The sequence below is a fragment of the Eleutherodactylus coqui genome, chromosome 4 (assembly GCF_035609145.1).
Source record: "Eleutherodactylus coqui strain aEleCoq1 chromosome 4, aEleCoq1.hap1, whole genome shotgun sequence".
NCBI classification, from domain to species: domain Eukaryota; kingdom Metazoa; phylum Chordata; class Amphibia; order Anura; family Eleutherodactylidae; genus Eleutherodactylus; species Eleutherodactylus coqui.
This window is the reverse complement of record NC_089840.1, coordinates 246178424-246199644: the sequence shown is the minus strand read 5'-3', so window position 1 is coordinate 246199644 and position 21221 is coordinate 246178424. Positions and strand designations below refer to the sequence as shown.

The 21221-nt window shown below is 43.8% G+C and overlaps 1 protein-coding gene across 1 annotated transcript in view; it reads right to left on the bottom strand.

Moving 5' to 3' along the window:
• The window catches only part of DNTT (DNA nucleotidylexotransferase), a 334552-nt gene that overhangs the window by 304489 nt on the left and 8842 nt on the right, over window positions 1-21221 (bottom strand). Inside the window, exon 2 of the mRNA XM_066598828.1 lies at window positions 14891-15065. Within this exon, the coding sequence (XP_066454925.1) occupies window positions 14891-15065 (175 nt within the window). The remainder of the gene's footprint in view (window positions 1-14890; window positions 15066-21221) is intronic.

Here is a 21221-nt window from a genome sequence, read left to right as displayed (position 1 = left end):
GGATCATATCCGTGAGGGAGGATGAAATTACATACCTAAGGCCCCCGGATTTATCCGTAGACCTTACCCCAGCTTCTGCGCACGCGGCCGTCGCCAAAGCGGCAGACGCATGCGCAAAAGCCCTGGATTGCCAGGATAACTTAAAATCTCGCTGTTCTTGGCTACAAAACTTAGCCAAGAGCCTGGAAATTTCACGGGGGCTGAGGTGAGCGGTTCCTGATCACGTGTTCGCCGTTATCCAATGGATAATGGCGATCACGTAAAAGTTTTTTTTTAAAAAGAGGAGATGAAACATTTTACCGGAGGCCTCCGTATTTTCACCCCGACGCGATCCTCATCCGTGAACTTACCCGGATTCTGCACATGCGACCGCTGGCAAAATACCGGACACATGCGCAGGAGTCGGGGAGCCCAGGAAGCTTAAATCCCCTTGCTCTCAGCGACCAGAGCCTGGAGCAGTGACGGGTGGCCTCGTTGAGCGGTGCCCGGTCACGTAATAAAAAAGTAGCGATCTACCTTAGGTCGGTCTCACATGACCGGATAGGAATTACGGATTCTGCATGCGTCTGATCCGCGGTAATACGCAGATCAATTGCATTGGATTATACAATTCCGCTCACATTAGTGGGTCAGAACTGCGTAATCCACTCGCAGAAAAGAGAACGCAGCAGGTTCTATTTTACCGCGGCTATCCGCAGCATAGAGCCTATTGTGCTCCATGGTCATGGATATACCCGCTGCCCATATGCAACTAGGTTGTATACGGGCTGCAGGTACCCGCGTCATCGCTAAGCAACGGTGCGGGAAATACAAACCAAAAAAAATGTACTGCTTATGACCGCCTGTGTGAGTAGGTAGTTATGCGCAGTACATTACGCGGCCGTACGCAGGGTCACAGCCGCGCTCACAGATGGGATCCGCTGCGGGCCTCTGCAAGCGGATTCCGCCTATGGCTGTGTGAGCCCGACGTTATTCAGACCGCTACCTGTAATACGCAATTTACAAGAAGCCCCGGGAACATTCGCCTTCATGCAGTTCCAGGAGCAGCTTGTTGAGCGCCTTCTGTGTGAGACCACCGCACCTCGGCAAGCTTACGGAGACTCACAGAGCGCCACTTTTTACACCCCATACCCGCCACTGAGGTCAAGAAATGACCCCCAAAAAGCATGAGAGGTGGGGGGATACACGGTTTAATTGCCCCATGGGCCCATTCCAACCAGCCTCCGTAATTACCCCTGTCTTCGGAAATACCACACAGTTCACATTATAACTTTTATCTAAGATTTGCGAACGCCGAAAAGGGTGCGGAGTGTGTGGGGAAGGGGGAAAAATTTTTAGGGAGCCAATTTTAATTCCGTACAAATAAGCAATGGGGCCTGGAATTTATTCAGTTGTGCCCTGAAATCCAACGGGTGTTCCCTCCTTTATAGGCCTTGCCATGGGTCCTGTAAGTAAATTAGGACCACAATGGGTATGTTTCTGAACACGGGACAAACGGGGGTATCCATTTGGGGGTGAATGTCTTCATTCCTATGTACCCTGTACAAAAAAACTGTTTTTAAATTTAAAAAATTGCCAAAAAAATTGAAAATCATAACTTTTTCCTTCTGCTTTGCTTAGATTCATTCAAATACTGTGGGGTCAAAATACGCAGTACACCCCTAGATGAATTCATTAAGGGGTCTAGTTTTCAAAATGGGGTCATTTGAGGGGGTTCTTTATAGTTTTGGCCGCTCAATGGCTCTATAAATGGGCAATGGGGCCTGGAATTTATTCAGTGGTACCCTGAAATCCAACGGATGTTCCTTTCATTGTAGCCCTAGCCATGTGTCCTGTAAGTCTATTAGGGCCACAATGGGTATGTTTCTGAACATGGGACAAACAGGGGTATTCATTTTGGGGTGAAAGTCTTCATTTATACATGTGCTGTACAAAAAAAAACAGTTTTAAATTGACGCAATAGCCGAAAAAATGAAAATCATAATTTTTTCTTACTGCTTTGCTTAGATCTATTCAAAAATTGTAGGATTAAAATACACAGTACACCCCTAGATAAATTCGTTAAGGGGTCTAGTTTTCAAAATGGGGTCATTTGTGGGGGTTCTCTATGGTTTTGGGCGCACAAGAACTCTACAAGTGGGCAATGGGGCCTAAAAAGACTTCAAGCAAAATCTATGTTCTGAAAGCCACCTATTACTCCTTTCTTTTTGGGCCTCGTTGTGCATGCGGACATAAGATTAGGGCCACAATGGGTATATTTGTGAAAACAGCAAAAACAGGGGTATCCATTTTGGGGTGCAAGTCTTCCTTCATATGTGTGCTGTACAAAAAAAGCTGTTTTTAAAATGACAGAATTGCCAAAAAAACGAAAATCACAATTTTTTCCTTTTGCTTTGCTTGAATTTATTCAAAAACTGTGGGGTCAAAATACGCAGTACACTCCTAGATAAATTTCTCAAGGGGTCTAGATTTCAAAATGGGGTCATTTGTGGGGGTTCTATATGGTTTTGAGCGCTCAAGAACTCTACAAGTGGGCAATGGGGCCAAAAAGGACTTCAAGCAAAATGTATGTTCTGAAAGCCACTTACTACTCCTTTCATTTTGGGCCCTGTTGTGCGTCCAGATATAAGATTAGGGCCACAATGGGTATGTCTCTCAACACGGGACAAACAGGGGTGTCCATTTTTGGGTGCAAGCCTTCATTCATATGTGTGCTGTACAAAAAAAGCTGTTTTTAAAATGACAGAATTGCCAAAAAAACGAAAATCACAATTTTTTCCTTTTGCTTGGCTTGAATTCATTCAAAAACTGTGGGGTCAAAATATGCAGTACACCACTAGATAAATTTGTTAAGGGGTCTAGTTTTCAAAATGGTGTCATTTGTGGGGGGTTTCTATGGTTTTGGGCGCTCAAGAACTCTGCATGTGTGCTATGGGGCCTAAAAGGACTTCAAGCAAAATTTCTGTTTTGAAAGACACTGACTACTCCTTTCATTTTGGGCCCTGTTGTGGACTCAGATATAACATTAGGGCCACAATGGGTATATTTCTGAACACGGGAGAAACAAGGGTATCCATTTTGGGGTGTAAATCCTCATTTTCATGTAAACTATAGGAAAAAAATATGTCTTTAAAATGACAGATTTGCAAAAATATGAAATTTTACTTTTTCTCCTCTAAATTGAATTAATTCCTGAAGAAAAACTGTGGGGTCAAAATACTCATGACACCCCTCAGTGAATACATTAAGGGGTGTAGTTTTTAAAATGGGGTCATTTGTGGGGGTATCTATTATTCTGACACTCATGAGCCTTTCCAATCTTGGCTTGGTGTAGGAAAACAAAGTGTTCCTCAAAATGCTAAAAAGTAATGTTAAATTTGTACGTCTCCTAAATGGTTAAAAAAACACGAAAGTTTTTCCAATGTGCACCCAAAATAAAGTAAACGGGTGGAAATATATATCTTAGCAAAAATTTATATATTATGTTTGCACATATTTAAGATATTGCAGTTGGAAATGTGAAAAAATGACAGTTTTTTCCAAATTTTCCCAATTTTGGCGCTTTCAATAAATAAACACAAATTCTATCGGTCTATTTTTTCCGCCTATATGAAGTACAACATGTGGCGAAAAAACAATGTCAGAATCGCTTGGATATGCAAAACCTTTCTGGTGTTTTTCCAAGTTAAAGTGACACATGTCAGATTTGCAAAATTTGGCCTGGTCATTAAGGCGCAAACAGGCTTGGTCACTAAGGGGTTAACCAAGACGTAAGTCAGTACAGAGAGACGCTGACAGAACCAAAATTGCATTCAGACAAACATATAACCAATGTCCTCTGTGAGGAGGAGCCTGATTAAATATATACACAAACTTCAAGCTGATTGGTTGTATGGGACACCCAACCTCCACAGCCAACCAAGCAATCCATACACCAGCAGAGAAGTGTCCTGGTCAGCGTCTAATACTGAAATGACAGTGAGCATGCACCAGCATGAAGATCGCGTGGGCTCACACTGTGAACTCACTCTAATCTCAATCCCCACTGGTCAGCAAGCTGTGCCATGCACCCTCTATAGCTACACCCAGCTTTATTCCTACTAAATTCATAGTTTAGGTTTTATATAGGAGATTAATATAAGTAAGTTTGCTTTCAACGGATGCACATAGGTCATTGCACCCCCCACCCCCTTCCCCCTAGGTGAATGGAGATTTCAACTCCCACATTTTCAACATTGACCAATCATTTTTTTCTGATATTTCTTTACACAACTATTTCCTTGGCGAAGATACATACAGTAGTTTCAAAATAATATTTTTTATGGTTCATTGCGTCCTAAAATAGGGTTAAATAAATCCCATAAATCAGTATAATACAATTTGCGAGAATCTCAACCATCTGTTATAAAACCATACAACCCAGCTATTGCTTTGAAAACTTTCAGGGACACAAAAAATTATTTGTGCCGTTTAGGAAAAAACAAAAGGAAATGAGAAAAGTCCTCGGAAGCATTGAAAAACATTGCTTTGATGAACGGATCATAGAAATGAAATAGAACCTTGGAACCTCACACATAATGTGCGCAAGGTGCTACGACCTCTCAAGATTAAAAAGCAGTCAAGAATTTATAGAGTTCTTCACCAAGGATTGAAAGTTGAAAAACAAAATTCAAGAAATTTCTTTACAACGACTGCTGTAGTGTACACACTTCATATGTTAATTACTGCACCTCCGGGGGTCACATCGATCACTCACCATGGCAAAATGCAGAAAGATACTGTGCCAGTGGTGACACATTCAGGGGCATGAGATGTATGATCATCACACTATAATTTAATAAACGGAATGTATAATCAGAAAACAACCAATTATTTTAATCATGTTTTTATAATGTACTTTTTTTTATTTTGGGCGATTGTTTTGGTGTTCTTTTTTGACATACAGCAAAAACAAAAACCTCAAAAAATCTTGTAGTTTATTACGCTGGCCATTAGTGCAGACACAGTAGAGTTAAGGGCCTTTTACATGGGCCAATGATAGGGAATGAACATTCATCCGAACGTTCTTTCATTCAGTCATTGCCCTGTGTATAGGTGTTGTCAATAAGCTGATAAATGAGCAAGCGATCATTTATTTGTTGGGTGATCACATCCACTTTTTAGCACCTAAAATTACCACTGTTGGTAGCACTTTTTCCCTGTAAATGTTAGGTCCGCTGACTGGGTCTGCCTCACTCCTGCTATTGCAGGCACACACAGGCGTCGCTGTGCCCCTCCTGCATGAATAGCTCTTTTACTTTCCATTAGCACTGCTGGAGTTCATCCTCTGCAGTGCTTTCCACCAGCACTGCAGGAGTTAACCCTTCTCAGTGCTCTCAGCCCAGCTGCTGGGTTAATGAGCAATTAATCTCCTATTTAAGCTGAGCTGGGGAACTTCCTCCTTGCCAGAGTATTGGTGTTGTTTGTTTCCTGTTACCAGCTAGCTATTTTGATCTTCTGTGTACCGACCCTTGGACCTGTTTACCGGACTTGCCTGAACTCTGCCTGCCTTGACCCTTGGAATTGTGAGCTGGACCTGCTTTAACTCTGCCTGCCTTGACCCTTGGAATTGTGACCCAAATTTAGTTTATATACCGCCTGCTCCGACATAAGGTCTGTATCAAGACTCTGCGCTTTGGCCCGTATCTAGCTGCACTGCACCAGTGTCGCTGACCTCCATGGGTCAGCTGCCCCACAGCAAAGGCCAGATCCCTATACAGGGTCTAAAGGGTGGATACCGGGGAACTGCCAGGATAACGCCTTAGCCCAAAGCCAAACAGGTTAGTTGGCACAGTAGGTCCACACTCGCTGGTCGTTACAGTAAATAGGAGATGTGCTGCTAACAATGATGAATGTATGTATAGGGACAAACCATAATGTTAATGATAATTCGTCTCCTATGCAGTTTCTATTGACCTCTGTGATGGATGAATTTAAATGAGTGCCAATATCGTTGATCGGTGCTCATCAACTGGCTCACGTAAAGCCATGTCAAAAGACCCTTGTGCTATCTATTTTCTGTAGCCCATGAGCCAGGCTTTGCAGTATAAATCGAGACAGAATTGAGGACTATTTCACACTACATTTTGTGCTTTCTGTCTAGCTGTTCAGTCATAGCAGTAGCAAAATGGAAAGAAAATGTTTCCGTCTTCCAGCCATTAGAAATGCAATGAAACTAAAGACCTCCATTTCCTATCTGTTTCTCAATTTTCCATATCCATTCCATATTTTATACTGGAGCAAAAGTACAGACTGCTGAAAAAATGGAGACCGATTGGGAAGGTCCATTTCATTATCAATAAAGGATGGGAAAGGTCACCAGCTCTATACTGCTGGAGGCCTAGAATAGAAAGCAGTTTTCTTTCACTATACACACAGGTGAGGGCTCAGTAAGACGAGTGTTTGTTTGTTTTTTAAACACGTTATGTACGTTTCCGATTCGCATCTTTTAGAACCAATGCTTTTCAATGAAAGAGGTCACATGTGCATTTCTGACATGCGAATAAAATTCGCAGCTGTAAAAAAAATAGGACATCGATTCGCAAACGCACCTAAAATTCGCACATCTAGTGAGGCCCCATTGAAAGAAATGGGCACGGATCGCTATCCCCTGCTGCAGCTGTGACATCCAGGGGTTTTCCTTGTGGGCAACAGGGCCGGCAGCCCCGTTGAGAACATACAGGGAAGATTGTGATCCTCTGCCACAGCTGTAACAGAGAATGCCTTCATCTCCGGGGGGAGTTCCCTCATCACTGAACACTGTGACAGCACTATCACAGTGTTCAGCGACAAGGGGACTCCCCGTGGGGATGAAGAATTCCCCTGCCACAGCTGTCAAAGTTGTGGCACAGGAGCGCAATACTCTTCCATTGCTTTCAATGGGGCCAGCGCTGCTGCAGCCCCATTGGAAGCAATGGGATAACGGCAAGCCCTGCAGGGATTTTCAGAGAAGGGTTTTAAATATAAGCACTTCCCTGAAAACCATCCCTAATTGTAGAAAAAGAAGAGGGGGGAAAAAAAGGTAACTCCCCTAGAAGCGCTGTCCGGCTCTCCTCTCTGTCCACGGCAGTATTCTTCTGTCTTCCGGTGGCCGGGGATTGAAAAATCCCTGCCTCCAGAAAGCGCTGCCTCTGATTGGTCCCTGTGCTCAGGGACCAATCACAGGAGCGCTCTCACAGGACAGCATCCAGGGTTTTTTTACATCCAAGGAATCTCCTGCTGCAGCTGTCACAGCCCCAGCAGGGGATAGCGATGGGACCGCACTTTATGTGCGAATTTTGCCATCATGTGATAGTGCAACAAGTGTGAATTTAAAAACAGCGCTTTGGTCATGCAAATTTTTTTTACATATGTTTTGCATTTTTTTTCACACACCTAAATACGTGAAAAAAACGCTCATCTGGCTGAGCCCTAAGGTTATGTATATATGCCCCATGCCATTTCCTGTTGTCTGGAGGGGGGACCATACTCTATCACTTGTTGCAAACTACAATAATTTATAACATTTCACTGTCAATTAACTCCCATTCACTTCAGCTGCCATAAACCACAATTAAGGCCATGCACCCCTTTTACGAAGGAATGCCCCTTAATCAGATATAGCAAGAAAAGTGTCTACAACACAGTAAATGTGGTGCACAGCATGTCTGGGAGCTTTCTGGAGCAATTTGTGCCAGAAAACTGTTCAATTTTCAATGCTAAATAAGCCCAACTATTTCCACTCTGCAGACTTGTATCTCATTAATGAAACTAAAACTATATGCATGAGATGTTCCCTTTCAAATGCCAACAGCAGATCAATTATAAAATATTCCTGCTATAAGTAACAGCTAATAAAGAGCTCATATGGGGTCAAAAGCTGCTCACCATGCTGTACCACCATAAAAGAATGTACACTCAATTCCCTCCCCTCTTCCCCGCTGTTCCTATTCCGACCAAGCCTGGTCCCCTGTTGGTTTATACTTCCGGGTGCAGACTGATGATGTCCTGACACAGGAAGATGTGACTACTGCAGCTGGTAAGCCAGTGATTCGCTGCAGTGGTCATATGACCCTGTTGTTGATGATGTCGTCGCTGGCTCCCTGCACCCAGAAGTGAAGACCAGTGTATAATGGGCACCTGTAGAACAGGAATGGTAGGGAAGGTGAGTATGGCGTCTTTGATATTGATAACGCAGGGTGGTCAGTTTTAGAAAAACAAATTGATCCCGTGTACCCCCTTTAACTAATACCTTGAATAAGCCATTGGAGAGTTATACACAAGAACAAAACATACATGTATAGAGAAAGAACATGCAGTTCATAGTTGACCAAGTTCAGATTTGTCTTAGTGCCCATACTATCAATTAGACTTGCACATAAATTAAGGCTCTCCAACATTAGGAGAGGAGGGTGGACCAAGGTAATGGAGGATACCCCAACCCCCCTTTCCTTCAAAGGATGGGAATTTAACCCCCCTGACTGTCTATGAGAATAATTGGTTGTGTAGGCTGTACATCGCCCCACTGCTTCTCTAAGGCCCCCTAATTCTCTTTGTACACCCTTGTGGGAAAGGTTCCTACCCTCCATCATGAAAGCTCCTAAATCATGAGCTGTGGTAGGTCAGTAGGATTTGACCACACTGCCTACTTTATATAATATATTTTTATAACATCCGATACATAAAATTGTATTAAATGTTCAAACCAAACTAGTAACAAAAAAGTTATCTTCGAAACTTTCTTCAGGCATGTGCCAACCCTGCATGGGACTACTGACCTTATTACCATATTAATAAGACCGGCTGTTGTAGGGAAATGAAGATCCACTGTTAATTTGCATTGCGTATGATGCAATACAATGTATCTAGCACAATGGTCCTCCGAGTATTGAAAGTTTACAAACTTCGGGAAAGAACAGAGAAGTTTGAAGTAAGACGCACAAAACCCCAGACAAAGAGACAAAGGCAGCGGAGCCATGAGGCAATGCGTGAAGTCCCAGACAGATCTTTGCTGATTCTGTGGACAACATCCAATCTATTTGCCTATTCCTACATGACAAATACTCATTCACATATCAAGGTAAAGTCTGATTATAGTTTTGTTCTTCATTTACATGAATGTATTTAAATGATTTTCTCCTCCGTAGGACACAAGTGAAGAACGCAGCTTCCTGTTGCTGAGAAATAAAACACATTTCCTGGCTTGCAATTGTTCTAAGCCTGAGAGCGATGGCTCCATCTGGTGTGTTGTTTCTACTTTGCTGGTTTTAAAAGACCTTTTGTTTGCAAATAATCCATTGGAAAAGTAGATCACATTGGTTTCGCTAATGCAGCGAGAAAAAAAGATAAGAAAGGAATAGAAGAAAAAAAATTCAAAGTGCATTTTCTACTAAGGTGAAAAATAAAAATCACCAGTAAAAAAAAATATTACATTATTTTCTTATCTCATGTCTTAATTAGTCTTAATGCTTCTACAGTCCACCAGGACTGGATTTAGGACAAGGCATAGTCGGCCTGTGCCTACGCGGGTGTAAGGGGCGCTTTCCCTATATTCTTTCCTGCACATCTCACTGTTTGTTGTATGTTCATATGTAATAGTGAATTGTGCCTTTGAGGGGGTCCTAGACTAGTGTGGAGTGGAAGGGGAAACCATGCCATCTTGTAGGCAGTTGCAGAAAAGGTAGTCAATACACATGCTGCTCCTATGAGGCGACGTGCCCGCCCCCTTCCCCACTTTAGGACACACCAGTAAAAATCCAAATTACCAGTGATTATTCATTAGGGTGTGTTCACACAGGCGAGTGTAACCTTGGTCTGAGACATGAATGGGTGAGTGAGAGCTGCCTCTGATTGGTGAGGGCTGTGACCAATCAGAGGCAGCCCATTCAGCAGGCGGGGATTTTAAATCCCCGCCTGCTGAATGCTACACAGAGCAGTTCAGGAGAATTTCAATGGGCGGACAGCGCTCCTTTGATCGGGCCCGTTTTGCCGAAAACGCTGCTAGCTGCAGATTTTTCAGCGAATCGTCGGCCCCGGTCACGCTATTTGCGGATGCGCATCCGTTATGCAATCCGCAAAGCGCGGCAAAAAACGGTCGTCTGACAGAGGCCTTAGAGCGCAAAACCAGGTTGGAGACCCAGAGCAGAAGCAGTACATAAAGTGAGAAGAGTCACGGCGGTGGCTTTTTCTCCACTGCATGTGTTTGAGTGAGCCCTGCCCTCCTGTTGGAATACTCTTCCTTGCACTAGGAACCAGAGCTGACAACTACCAGTCTGTTGTACAAAGACTGTCCTTGATATTTCTGCACCATTTATGCCCGTTGTAACGATTTAAAGCCAGAACCCCATAATTTGCACCAAAGCTTTAAAGGGGTTGTCCCGCGCCGAAACGTTTTTTTTTTTTTTCAACCCCCCCCCCCGTTCGGCGCGAGACAACCCCGATGCAGGGGTTAAAAAAGATCACCGGAGAGTGCTTACCTGAATCCCCGCGCTCCGGTGACTTCTTACTTACCTGATGAAGATGGCCGCGGGGATCTTCTCACTCGGTGGACCGCAGGGCTTCTGTGCGGTCCATTGCCGATTCCAGCCTCCTGATTGGCTGGAATCGGCACGTGACGGGGCGGAGCTACACGGAGGCGGCATCCAGCACGAGCAGCCCCATTGAAAAAAGAAGAAGACCGGGACTGCGCAAGCGCGGCTAATTTGGCCATTAGACGGCGAAAATTAGTCGGCTCCATGGGAACGAGGACGCTAGCAACAGAGCAGGTAAGTGAAAAACTTCTTATAACTTCTGTATGGCTCATAATTAATGCACAATGTACATTACAAAGTGCATTAATATGGCCATACAGAAGTGTATAGACCCACTTGCTGCCGCGGGACAACCCCTTTAAGAAGAGATTTTGTTTTTTGCAATAACATTTTAATAGCTAATATACACCGCCTGGATACCTCTCCGAGATGGATATGGCAGCAGCCAGAGCTCGTGGGCTCCAGCTCCCAGGCAAGGCCAAACATGGGCCATTGCAGGACACCAGGACAGACACCAACAACCAGCGTAGACTTGCCTCCCAAGGCCCACTATGCCCATCCTGAACTGCATCTGGTGGCCCCGTTACATGGGATCTGGGGAAAAAGCGGTTACCGAAGGGAGCATTACATATGTATACAGTGAATGTGCAATGATATGTTAATTAGACACTCTTACTGTATAGCTCTACAACTGGGTAATAGTCAGTATTGCATTCACTTCTCAGGAGCCTACGGGCAAAAGAAATTTGGTGATATAGACTCCAGCCATCAAGTAGGCCGCATCCTGGAAAGGATCTGTCAGCTCTCCAGACCTGTCTGCTTTGCTAAGCATTTGTATTGCCTATGAAAAAAAACAAATTCTGGGACGTGTATTTTTTTAGAACTCTATGTCATCACTCATCCGATACTCCTCTTGGAAATGCTTGAATAAATTGACTTTTCCATTTGTTAATAGGGTGTGACTCATACTGCCAGTGTAGTGGCCCCGAGTTAATGGGGTCCCCTTCGGAATGTTCTGTGTTTGGCTCATGTCAGTGCCTTGTTTGTAGAGTGCATCAGATTTTCGTGTATTGTATGGCTGCAGGCACAAAAGGTTAAACGTCTGGAAAATGTATTGTTTTGTATGTATCATTTGTGAGCACATAATGATGCCTGTTATTTGTGTTTGCAAGAATGCAAAGGGAGTCGAGTCGAATCTAGTCTAGTCCAGCAGTCTGTTGGTCTGGAGATGGAGAGACTACAGAGAGGCTGTCAGGTCGGCCTGTGTGTGGAGCATGGAGGAGGCTGAACGATTGCCTGACGCTCAGCCTGGGCCCGTTCAACCCTGGGATCCTTTGTACTACTGCTAAGTACAACAAGATCCACTGCAGGAGAAGGAACGGTGGTGTCACGAGTGACAACTGGACTTAAGATAACCCTCGGTTACTATCCCTGTGAACTCTCCCAAGCAGTAACCAGGTCGGGTCCCAAGCTACCCTTAGGGAGGAGATGGTAGAGCCCTGTGACAAGGTTAACATCTTTACCCCACTGTCTCCTCGGCTGAGGGCCTGCTCCTCGGAATCTATACCAGTATTGCTTGGATTCTACACATAGGTTATTATGGCAGCACATGGAGGCTGTGCAGTTCCGTACTAGACAGGTTGTTAGACATGTTTTGTCTTTCAGGCCACATGAGAACTTTGGAGTATAAAATGAAATAACATAGCAGTAATCACTATACTATGTTTGCAATGAAAGATGTTATAAAATCTGTATGAAAGTCTTAACAATGGCCTTAGCTGTGTGAGACTGGCCACCACCTTGTAGGCAGCAGAGCATTAGACAGATGCAGGGTGGGGGTAATGGCTCCCCCTGAGTTCCGCTTGGCCAGATGATCTTCTTTCTCCATGGGATAGCATCTTATGAAGCTACATCTCTTCCTGGCTCTGCCTCTTCCCCTCTGATGTTCCAAGGTACAACTGTCAGCCCATTAATACCCCATGCAATTGCTTAGTTCTGCTACTGTATTTGTTATGAGTTTGATTTTGTGGCTGTATTTATAAACTGAGCTTGGTTCTGTTGCTGTATTTATGTACCTTAGCTCTAGGGATGTATCTATGTTATGAGTTTGGTTCAGGTTCAGTATTTATTTCTTTATTTCTTAAGCTGTTATGGTCTGGGTATGGTGCTGTACTGCTGCTTTCTGCACAAACAGAATACAACCAGATTGCATATCAGTGTAAAAAAAATAAAATATATATATATATATATATATATATATATATATTTATTGTTTTTGTCTTATGACAAGGAGGAGGGCATGCCAAAAAAAATTTGAACATCTAACCTAAGGCTGAAACTTATCTGAATGTGTAGGGAAGTGCCCAATTGTCAATTTATTCATACGTTTCTAGGAGGAATAGCAGAGGAACAGCACAATGCAGAGTTCTAAAGAAGTTGCTCCAGAATTGTTATTTCATGAAAAATACAAATTTATACTAAAATAAATATCTCAGGAAAATGGGTAGGTCCAATTTAACTCTTTGAATCGGGAGCAAGGTGTGTGTGTGTGTTAAAACATCTCTGTCAGATATTATGCACCTGTCAACTCAAAACTCAGCAGGTGCTGCCAGTGACTTCTCTATCTGAGGGCTTTAACAGATGACCCTGATTTCGTCATGTTATGCAAAACGCAAAATGTGACAAGGTGAAGCCATTGATTTCAATGTGTTTGTTTTGATGGCCGTGTTTCTCGCTCAATATTACTACGCGCAAGAAAAAAATCAGGCCTTGTCCTATCTTTCTTACATGTAGTGTTGGACAGGACTTATCTTCCCACTTTTTTATTTAGCAAACAAAAGATTTTAGACTGGTACATTCGAGCGTTTTTGCGGATGCACCCATCTGAAGAAGCCCTGAGAATGTCCTTTTCCCAATTTGCCACCTGAATGACCAGTGAGAACATTATTTTGAGTGGAAATAGAATTATAATGACATTCACATTTATTGTGAAGATGTGTGCACGACACTGGGGAAAACTGTGTGTGCTCAGGGAGCCACAAGACAGAAGAAGAGGGACATGACACTTATAGGCTGGGAGTGTAGATGTGCCCTGGATACAGGCTGGGGTTCTCCCCTTGCCTTCGGAGGGATATGTCTAACTGGCTGGGTAATCGGGGACACCTCCGGGAATAAGACACCCAGCTTCTACAGGGTCACACGGTCAACATAAGTGGTGGGTGTCACTAACAGGGCCTCGTGGCCTGGCTTCAACCAAACTGGTTCAGTCGATGGCCTAATCTTGTAGTATGCCCTAGGTGTGGCAGTATTGTGAAGGCTTCTAGGGAAGGTAATATAAGATCCAGGACCAAACATCTTTGCTGAAATCACATTTTAATAACAGAACTAGGTAACTTCAACCAGAATAAATACCCGGACTTGGGCCAGTAACAAACGGTGTAGTTCTTACCAAGTGTTATATCACAACAACACTTGCTTTGTGCTCTTGGAACAATAGTTATCAATAGGGGCTTCACCCATGCAACAGTCCTCCTCTTGCAAGAAGAGCAATCACTAATCTGGTACCAGCAACTGAGTTATAGTAGTGCCATTATCGGAGGAAGCCAGGAGAATACTGAGGGTTGGCTGGCTCAAGCCAACTGTTCCAGCGGAGGTGTACAAATTCTGCAATTCTTGCCTGTAGGACAACTTTATCTCTCTGTATGTGCACTGGCTTGGAGATTCTCCAAACACACCTCATGGCCCGCACTGCCCATCTTCCGGTTTCCACTTGGTAATTTCCCGGCTAGAGCCATTTGCTCCCTCCCCCTCTTAAAAAGATAGCCTATGTTAAACACAAACATATAAAAAAATACACCATCAGTATAACAATAGGGAAAACATGTTCCCCTTACAGGAGTAGGGTCAATCTATTTTCGCACATTTCAGATTACTGCATGTCACAATTTAGGCACGGGTGACAGAATCCACCGACATTCCACCAACAGATCATTTGAGTTGGGTAGTTTATGCCCCATCGTATGTTCTGAAAGAACACTTGTGTAGAGCAGTGAACGCACACATATCTGAATTTCAGCTTTGGATTTCTGCCATGGATTTTCTGAAAGACCCATGGCCTATGGCAAATCTGTGCCATGTGAACATGACTTGACAGAGCAAGTCATTAATTTCTCTTGATTTACATCATCATACAACACTCATCTTTTTGCTCCCGCTCCTCAAATTTTCTTACCTATAACGAATATTCCCAAATCAATAAAAGCTAAAAAATGTTAAAAAGTAATAAAAAAAGATGAAAGAATTGTCCCACTCACACCAACCACATCTATGCTAATGAGATTTACCTGCAGCTGATGCCTGCCTTCAATTTGTATGGGGTATCCGGCTCCCATACATTCTGTGAACCAAGAGATATCCACAATCTGACATGCATTTGCTTTGATCAGTTTTGCAGATTGCAGCCACGCCAGGACTTCATCCCCAGAGTTGTTCTCAGCCACAATATGAGTTACCGAATCTCTGAAAGACAGATATTGAAAGTGATGTTAAATAAAATATTGTCCACAACAGACTAGCCACCCTCCAAACAACTACCAATGTACCCAGCTATACCAACAAGAACAGGCTGATTTTTTTGAGGTGCGTGCCCCTTCTGTGGTGCACAATGTACGGACTCTAGGAGCTTGGAAAGGTTTTGTTCTGTTCTCCTCATTCTCTTCTTGGATCAAAATAGAGTATAGTATGCTGGAGATAATAATAATAATCTTTATTTGTATAGCGCCAACATATTCCGCAGCGCTTACATAGACAGGGGGAATACAGAGAGACAAAAGTACAAACATTACAGAACCACGGTTACATAGTAATCAGTTGATGAAAACAATAGGGGTGAGGGTCCTGCTCCAACGAGCTTACATTCTACGAATGGTGGGGTGATACAGACGGTAAAGGGGCTGGAGATGTGCACGGTATGGCGAGGTGGAGAGTGAGGGGTGATATACACATAAACAATGGTCAGACATTTAGCCGTGTGATGGCAGAAACGGTGTGACTGCAGGAGCGGTTTATGATGGCTTTCAGGGATTACAGTCAGTAGGTCAGGGAGCATGTTATCAGGCGGAGTACAGAGAGGTTTGTTTATGGAATGCGGTATGCCTCCCTGAAGAGGTGCGTTTTTAGAGCACGCCTGAAGTTCTGCGAGTCCTGGATTGCTCGGGTAGCCTTTGGTAGTGCGTTCCAGAGGACAGGTGCTGCTCTGGAGAAGTCTCGGAGGCGGGAATGAGAAGTTCGAATTAAAGGGGCGCTCAGTCTGGTTTCGTTAGCAGAGCGGAGAGCCCGGGCTGGGTGATGGATTGAGATGGAGGCGATATAGGGGGGCGCTGCGCTGTGGAGGGCTTTGTGGATGAAGGTAGTGAGTTTGAATTGAATTCTGTATTTAATGGGCAGCCAGTGGAGATGACAGAAGAAAGAGAGGGAATAAAGAGTAGAGAGGTGGATGGATAGCCTGTTGCAATTTATCAACTTGCCATTGACAAAGACTAGAGATGAGCGAACGTACTCGGTTCGGGTGTTTTTGCACTCGAGCACCGCTTTTTCCGAGTAACTGACTACTCGGGCGAAAAGATTCAGGCGGCAGCGGGGGGTAGCAGAGGGGAACAGGGGGGAGCTCTCTCTCTCTCCCCCCCCCCTCCCCCACTCCCCTCTGCAACCCCCCGCTCACCCCGGCGCCCCCCGAATCTTTTCGTCCGAGCAGTCAGTTACTCGGAAAAACCGGTGCTCAAGTGCAAAAACACCCGAACCGAGTACGTTCGCTCATCTCTAACAAAGACCCAAAGAGATGACAAAGTATTTAGAATAAACCCTTAAAGCGACCCTCTGGTCCTGGACAAACAAAGACGGCCATCTTTGTCGAAGTATGGAGGGTTGCTTAAAAATGATTGCCATAAATTGTATATGATGTAGATGAACTAATAAACTCTTTGTCATGTTCCAAATTTTGGACCAGATGTTACCATATAATAACTTCTACAACGCTATAATACTTTATCCTGGAAAAAATCTACATTTTGGATTTCCATGCAAACTAAGGTATTCTTAACTTAAAAGGGTTGTACAAGATTAGAAAAACATGGCGGATTTCTTCCAAACACAGCGCCATTCTTGTCCGTGAGTTGTGTGTGGTATTGCCGCTCAGCTCCCATTCACTTCAATACTTCATTTCACCCATTCACACAACCCTATGGACAAGGATGGTGCCTTTAATGTGAATCCCCACCTTTTTAATTTTGGTCCAAAATTCTGCACTGATTAAAGGGATTCCCAGGACTTTACTATTGATGATCTACCCTCAGGATAGGTAATCAATATTTGATTGGCAGGGGTCTGCCACTTGGGATCATTGTCAATCGGCTGATCATGGGATTTGCTGTTAATGCGGACAGCACTGGAAGTACATAGCGCCGTCTGTATTGCAGTGGGACAGTTTGGTACTGCAGACACCGCTCCCATTGACTTTAATGGGAGCTGTGCCTGTACTACCAGACCACTGCAATGTTGAAAGCAATATCAGTTTCCAACGCTGTGCACACTGACAGCAGCGCCAGTGATCTGCTAATCGGCAGGATTGTGAACAGCGGACCCCCATCGATAAACTATTCATGACCTATCCTGAGGGTAGATCATCAATAGTAAAGTCATGGACAATCCCTCAAAGTATAGCACTGATTTCTTAATAAATCTTTAAATATTGCCATCAGTATTGCAGTTCTTAAGTTTCTTTAAGGCGAGGGCATGGCTACTTTGGATACAACATAGGATGTGTGACCACAGGTCGCTATGTAGTCCTATGACTTCTCAATGGCGCTTGCAAGTTGTTGTGACCGCGATCTGCAGATTGTAAAGAATCCCCCGCAAATCCAACATGAGGAACCAGCAGGCTGTGGCCAAAGATCTGTGGGAGCCATGTGTATGGCTGCCTAAGGATGCACCTTGGGCTTGGTTTTGAGTTTTTGAGTGGCCAGACAGGCCCAGGCTTTATTGAGTTTTGTTGGTATTATTTGCATTGCTGGGAAGTGCTATGCCATGTGCAGAATAAAACTGGCTGAGGCAAGATTAAACTGAATTTCCTATATGTGCCAACTGCCTGACCCCTGACCTGTCGATCCCATGGGCTAACATTCCACCAAAGTTGTCACATAAGAATTCCTGCATACATATATGTATTTACAAAGAGCACTATGTCATGTCTGACAAGGCTAATATTCTCAGTCATGCTGCAAGACTCGTTAATAGCTAGGACAGTGACCTTTAGGGCAGCTGCCTCGAATAGGTGGCATTAGCAAGTCAGTTTCTACATTCTGGAGGAAAGCTAATTTGCATATTATGTTGCAAACAAAAGTGTTCTGAGCCGTGCTATGTCATTGCCATGCAGTAGTTACAAAATAAATGTTGCCATATATTGTGCTGATATATATTATACATTGTCAAGAGTTCCATACTCTGTACAGAGCCTACATAGTGCCTACTGTCCAACTCCATAATGCTCCCAGACCCTAGCCTTCTCTAAGGCCGGCTCTTTCTTACACTATGTATTGTGGGTGGCAGTATGGCGATGCAGCAGATGGAGTAACCCAAAAAAATAATATTTATTTAAGAACACAGAAAAAAAGCTAAACAATGAAATGGTAATAATTAAGAAATTGAAATTTTATCATCAAGTACCTAGGTGCTATCTGCTACTAACTAAAACACAGGAATAGTAATATCTTGTGAACAATCCGTAATAGCACTGGTACCTGGAGAGCAATATCAAAAACACTTCACAAATAATGGTACAGTTTCACAGAAATACAGATCATGAAATAGAATATACAGTTCTCCCTATGGGGTTAATATTTCAGTACAGTTTACCCTTAATATGTCCCTTTTAAGGCTTGCTTGATACCCCAGGTGACATTTAACCCTTGCCACCAAATGAGTTAGTCCGTAGACAAAGGCTCGAAGACTAGAAACTCATCAACGGCTCAGTGTCCTTAGTATAAGACCCATTTCTACAGCAAGCCTGTTGACTACCTATATTTTAACCTTTTATGTTGTGCACACCCAGTGTCCCTTTAAGCACCGGCCTCACTTACGGTTCCAGTGTAGGAATCACCACTACTACAGACCCAGGAAATGATGCAGCAAAGACTAGTGTCAGGAGCGCTACTCTCTCTGCTGATGAGTTGGCAATCATACTCCTCTATGAACCCGGGCGGCACCGTCTTTCGGCTCTCAGGCTCACTCCGATGCCACTACTTCTCTACCACACCTTCTCTTATCCCAGAGCATCATTCACCCAGAAAGTTCGCAGACAGCATGCTTAGATCTGCTGCACCAAATATGCTCATAATATATGTTTTTAGGACTGATATTTAATAAAGTTTCTTGACATGTGTTACTATATAATTTTTTAACTGATTTTTTTAAACTATTTAGCTGTTTTTGTGATTTTTTTTTTTTTTTTTATCCCATAGGGGTTTGTCAAAAAGAAGGAAACACCAATATAAAATGAAAATGGTTTAGCAAATGGTGATCCAATTTAAGGCACATGTTGTGAGGGAAGGCGGAACCTCTTAAGGTCATTTCAGCAAATGGTGCCCATCCTGAATGCTGCCATCTTGGATTTAGCTTCAAATTTTCAAAGTGGAAGGTAGGTGTGTGACCTCTCCCTCTCCCTCTCTCTTCCCTTTCCCTCTCCCTCTCTCTTCCCTCTCTCTCTTCCCTCTCTCTTCCCTCTCTCTTCCCCCTCTCTTCCCCCTCTCTTCCCCCTCTCTTCCCCCTCTCTTCCCCCTCTCTTCCCCCTCTCTTCCCTCTTTCTTCCCTCTCTCTTCCCTCTCTCTTCCCTCTCTCTTCCCTCTCTCTTCCCTCTCTCTTCCCTCTCTCTTCCCTCTCTCTTCCCTCTTCCTTCTCCCTCTCCCTCTCTCTCTTCCCTCTCCCTCTCTCTTCCCTCTCCCTCTCTCTTCCCTCTCCCTCTCTCTTCCCTCTCCCTCTTCCTCTCTCTATCTCTATCTCCATGGGAAAAATGTAGCATTGCGTCCCTGCTGCGCACAATTTTCTGGCATGAAAAAACACGTGGGTTTGTCAGGAGGAAGTTAATAGGAGGTTCTAATGTTAAGGGCTTATTCAGATGGGCGTATATCAGTCAGGTTTTCACGCCTGACTGATATACGCTACCCCTCTCTGCAAGGGGAGGAGGCGGGATGGAATAGGAGCTACTACATTGAGCTCCCGTCCTCTCTCTGCCCCTCGCCACTGTTTGCAATGAGAGGAGAGGGATTGGGCAGAGAGCTAACTCCCCCCCCCCCATCCCGCCCCTCCCATTGCAAACAGTAGCGAGGGGCAGAGAGGACGGAAGCTCAATGCAGTAGCTCCCGGTTAGACCAGCCTCCTCCCCTTGCAGAGAGGGCCAACGTATCTCGGTTAGGCATGAAAACCCGACCAATATACGCCCATCTGAATAAGCCCTAAAATCGCAGAACTGTCCATTGTGAGATTCCTCTGTTACTCCTGGAAATGTATGAATAAATTGACAACTACATAAGAATCTATTGATTTTCTGAGGATATTGGATATATAAGTTTTCGCTTCGTACACATATGGGTCTTGTATAACCTAAAATAATAAACCACACTGGGTTAGAAGGGTCTTTAGCCTCTACTGGAGGAGCATTTAAACAATTGCCTTTAGGTCCTGGAGACCAGGGCCCCAACAAAGCTGCCCTATGTGCACTATGCTTACTCACCATGTTCTAGAAACTTGGAAATTTCTTGTAGTTTCCACTTTACAAGCACAAATCCCAGCATGCGGTGCACATTGGCAGCAGGTGAGATTGGTGGAAGGATATTCCGAGAGTAGCGGGCTTTAGTTCAACAGCTGGTAACACACATATTGCCAATCTCTATAATTTTCCTCTTTTAAACAGCAGATTCCGTTGCCAGAATAATTGTATGCTGCTATTTTATGTACAAGTGAAATTCTTAGTAAATAATGAATAATTAAAAGAACAGCTTTTGGACAACAGGAGTCCTTGTTAATTTATGAATCTTCCATTCCAATAAAGATGTGTCGCTGCTGCAGATTTCTTGCTTTTTGTGCTCATTTTTTTAATATTGAGAGGAGCTTCTATTTTTTTTCCCTCAGTCATTCTTCTTGTAGAGTAAATCTAACCTGCCAGCAGGATCAAATTGGGCACATTTCTCTTATTCTTAATGAGTTCATAAAAAGTCATGAAAATATTAATATTTCAAGATATATTTATTTCTCCTAGGCAATGCGTTCAATACTCGCCGATGTTTTTAAAAAGCCTTTCATACAAATAAGTCGACTTTTCTGCAATGGCTTTAGAAAATGTTTTATCCTTGTAGATCTGGGCGAATAAAAAGTCTCCTTGAGCCAAGTTGGTCTTAAATATGTCATGCAATGCTCTATGGGAAAAAAGGAAGTAAATAGGGAAAGGAAAAGTACCTCTACTAGAGATGAGCGAGCGTACTCGTTAAGGCAAACTACTCGAGCAAGTAGTGCCTTATGCGAGTACCTGCCCGCTCATCTCTAAAGATTCGGGTGCCGACGGGGGAGAGTAGTGAGTTGCGGAAGTGAGCCGGGAGGAGCGGGGGGAAGAGAGTGAGAGAGAGATCT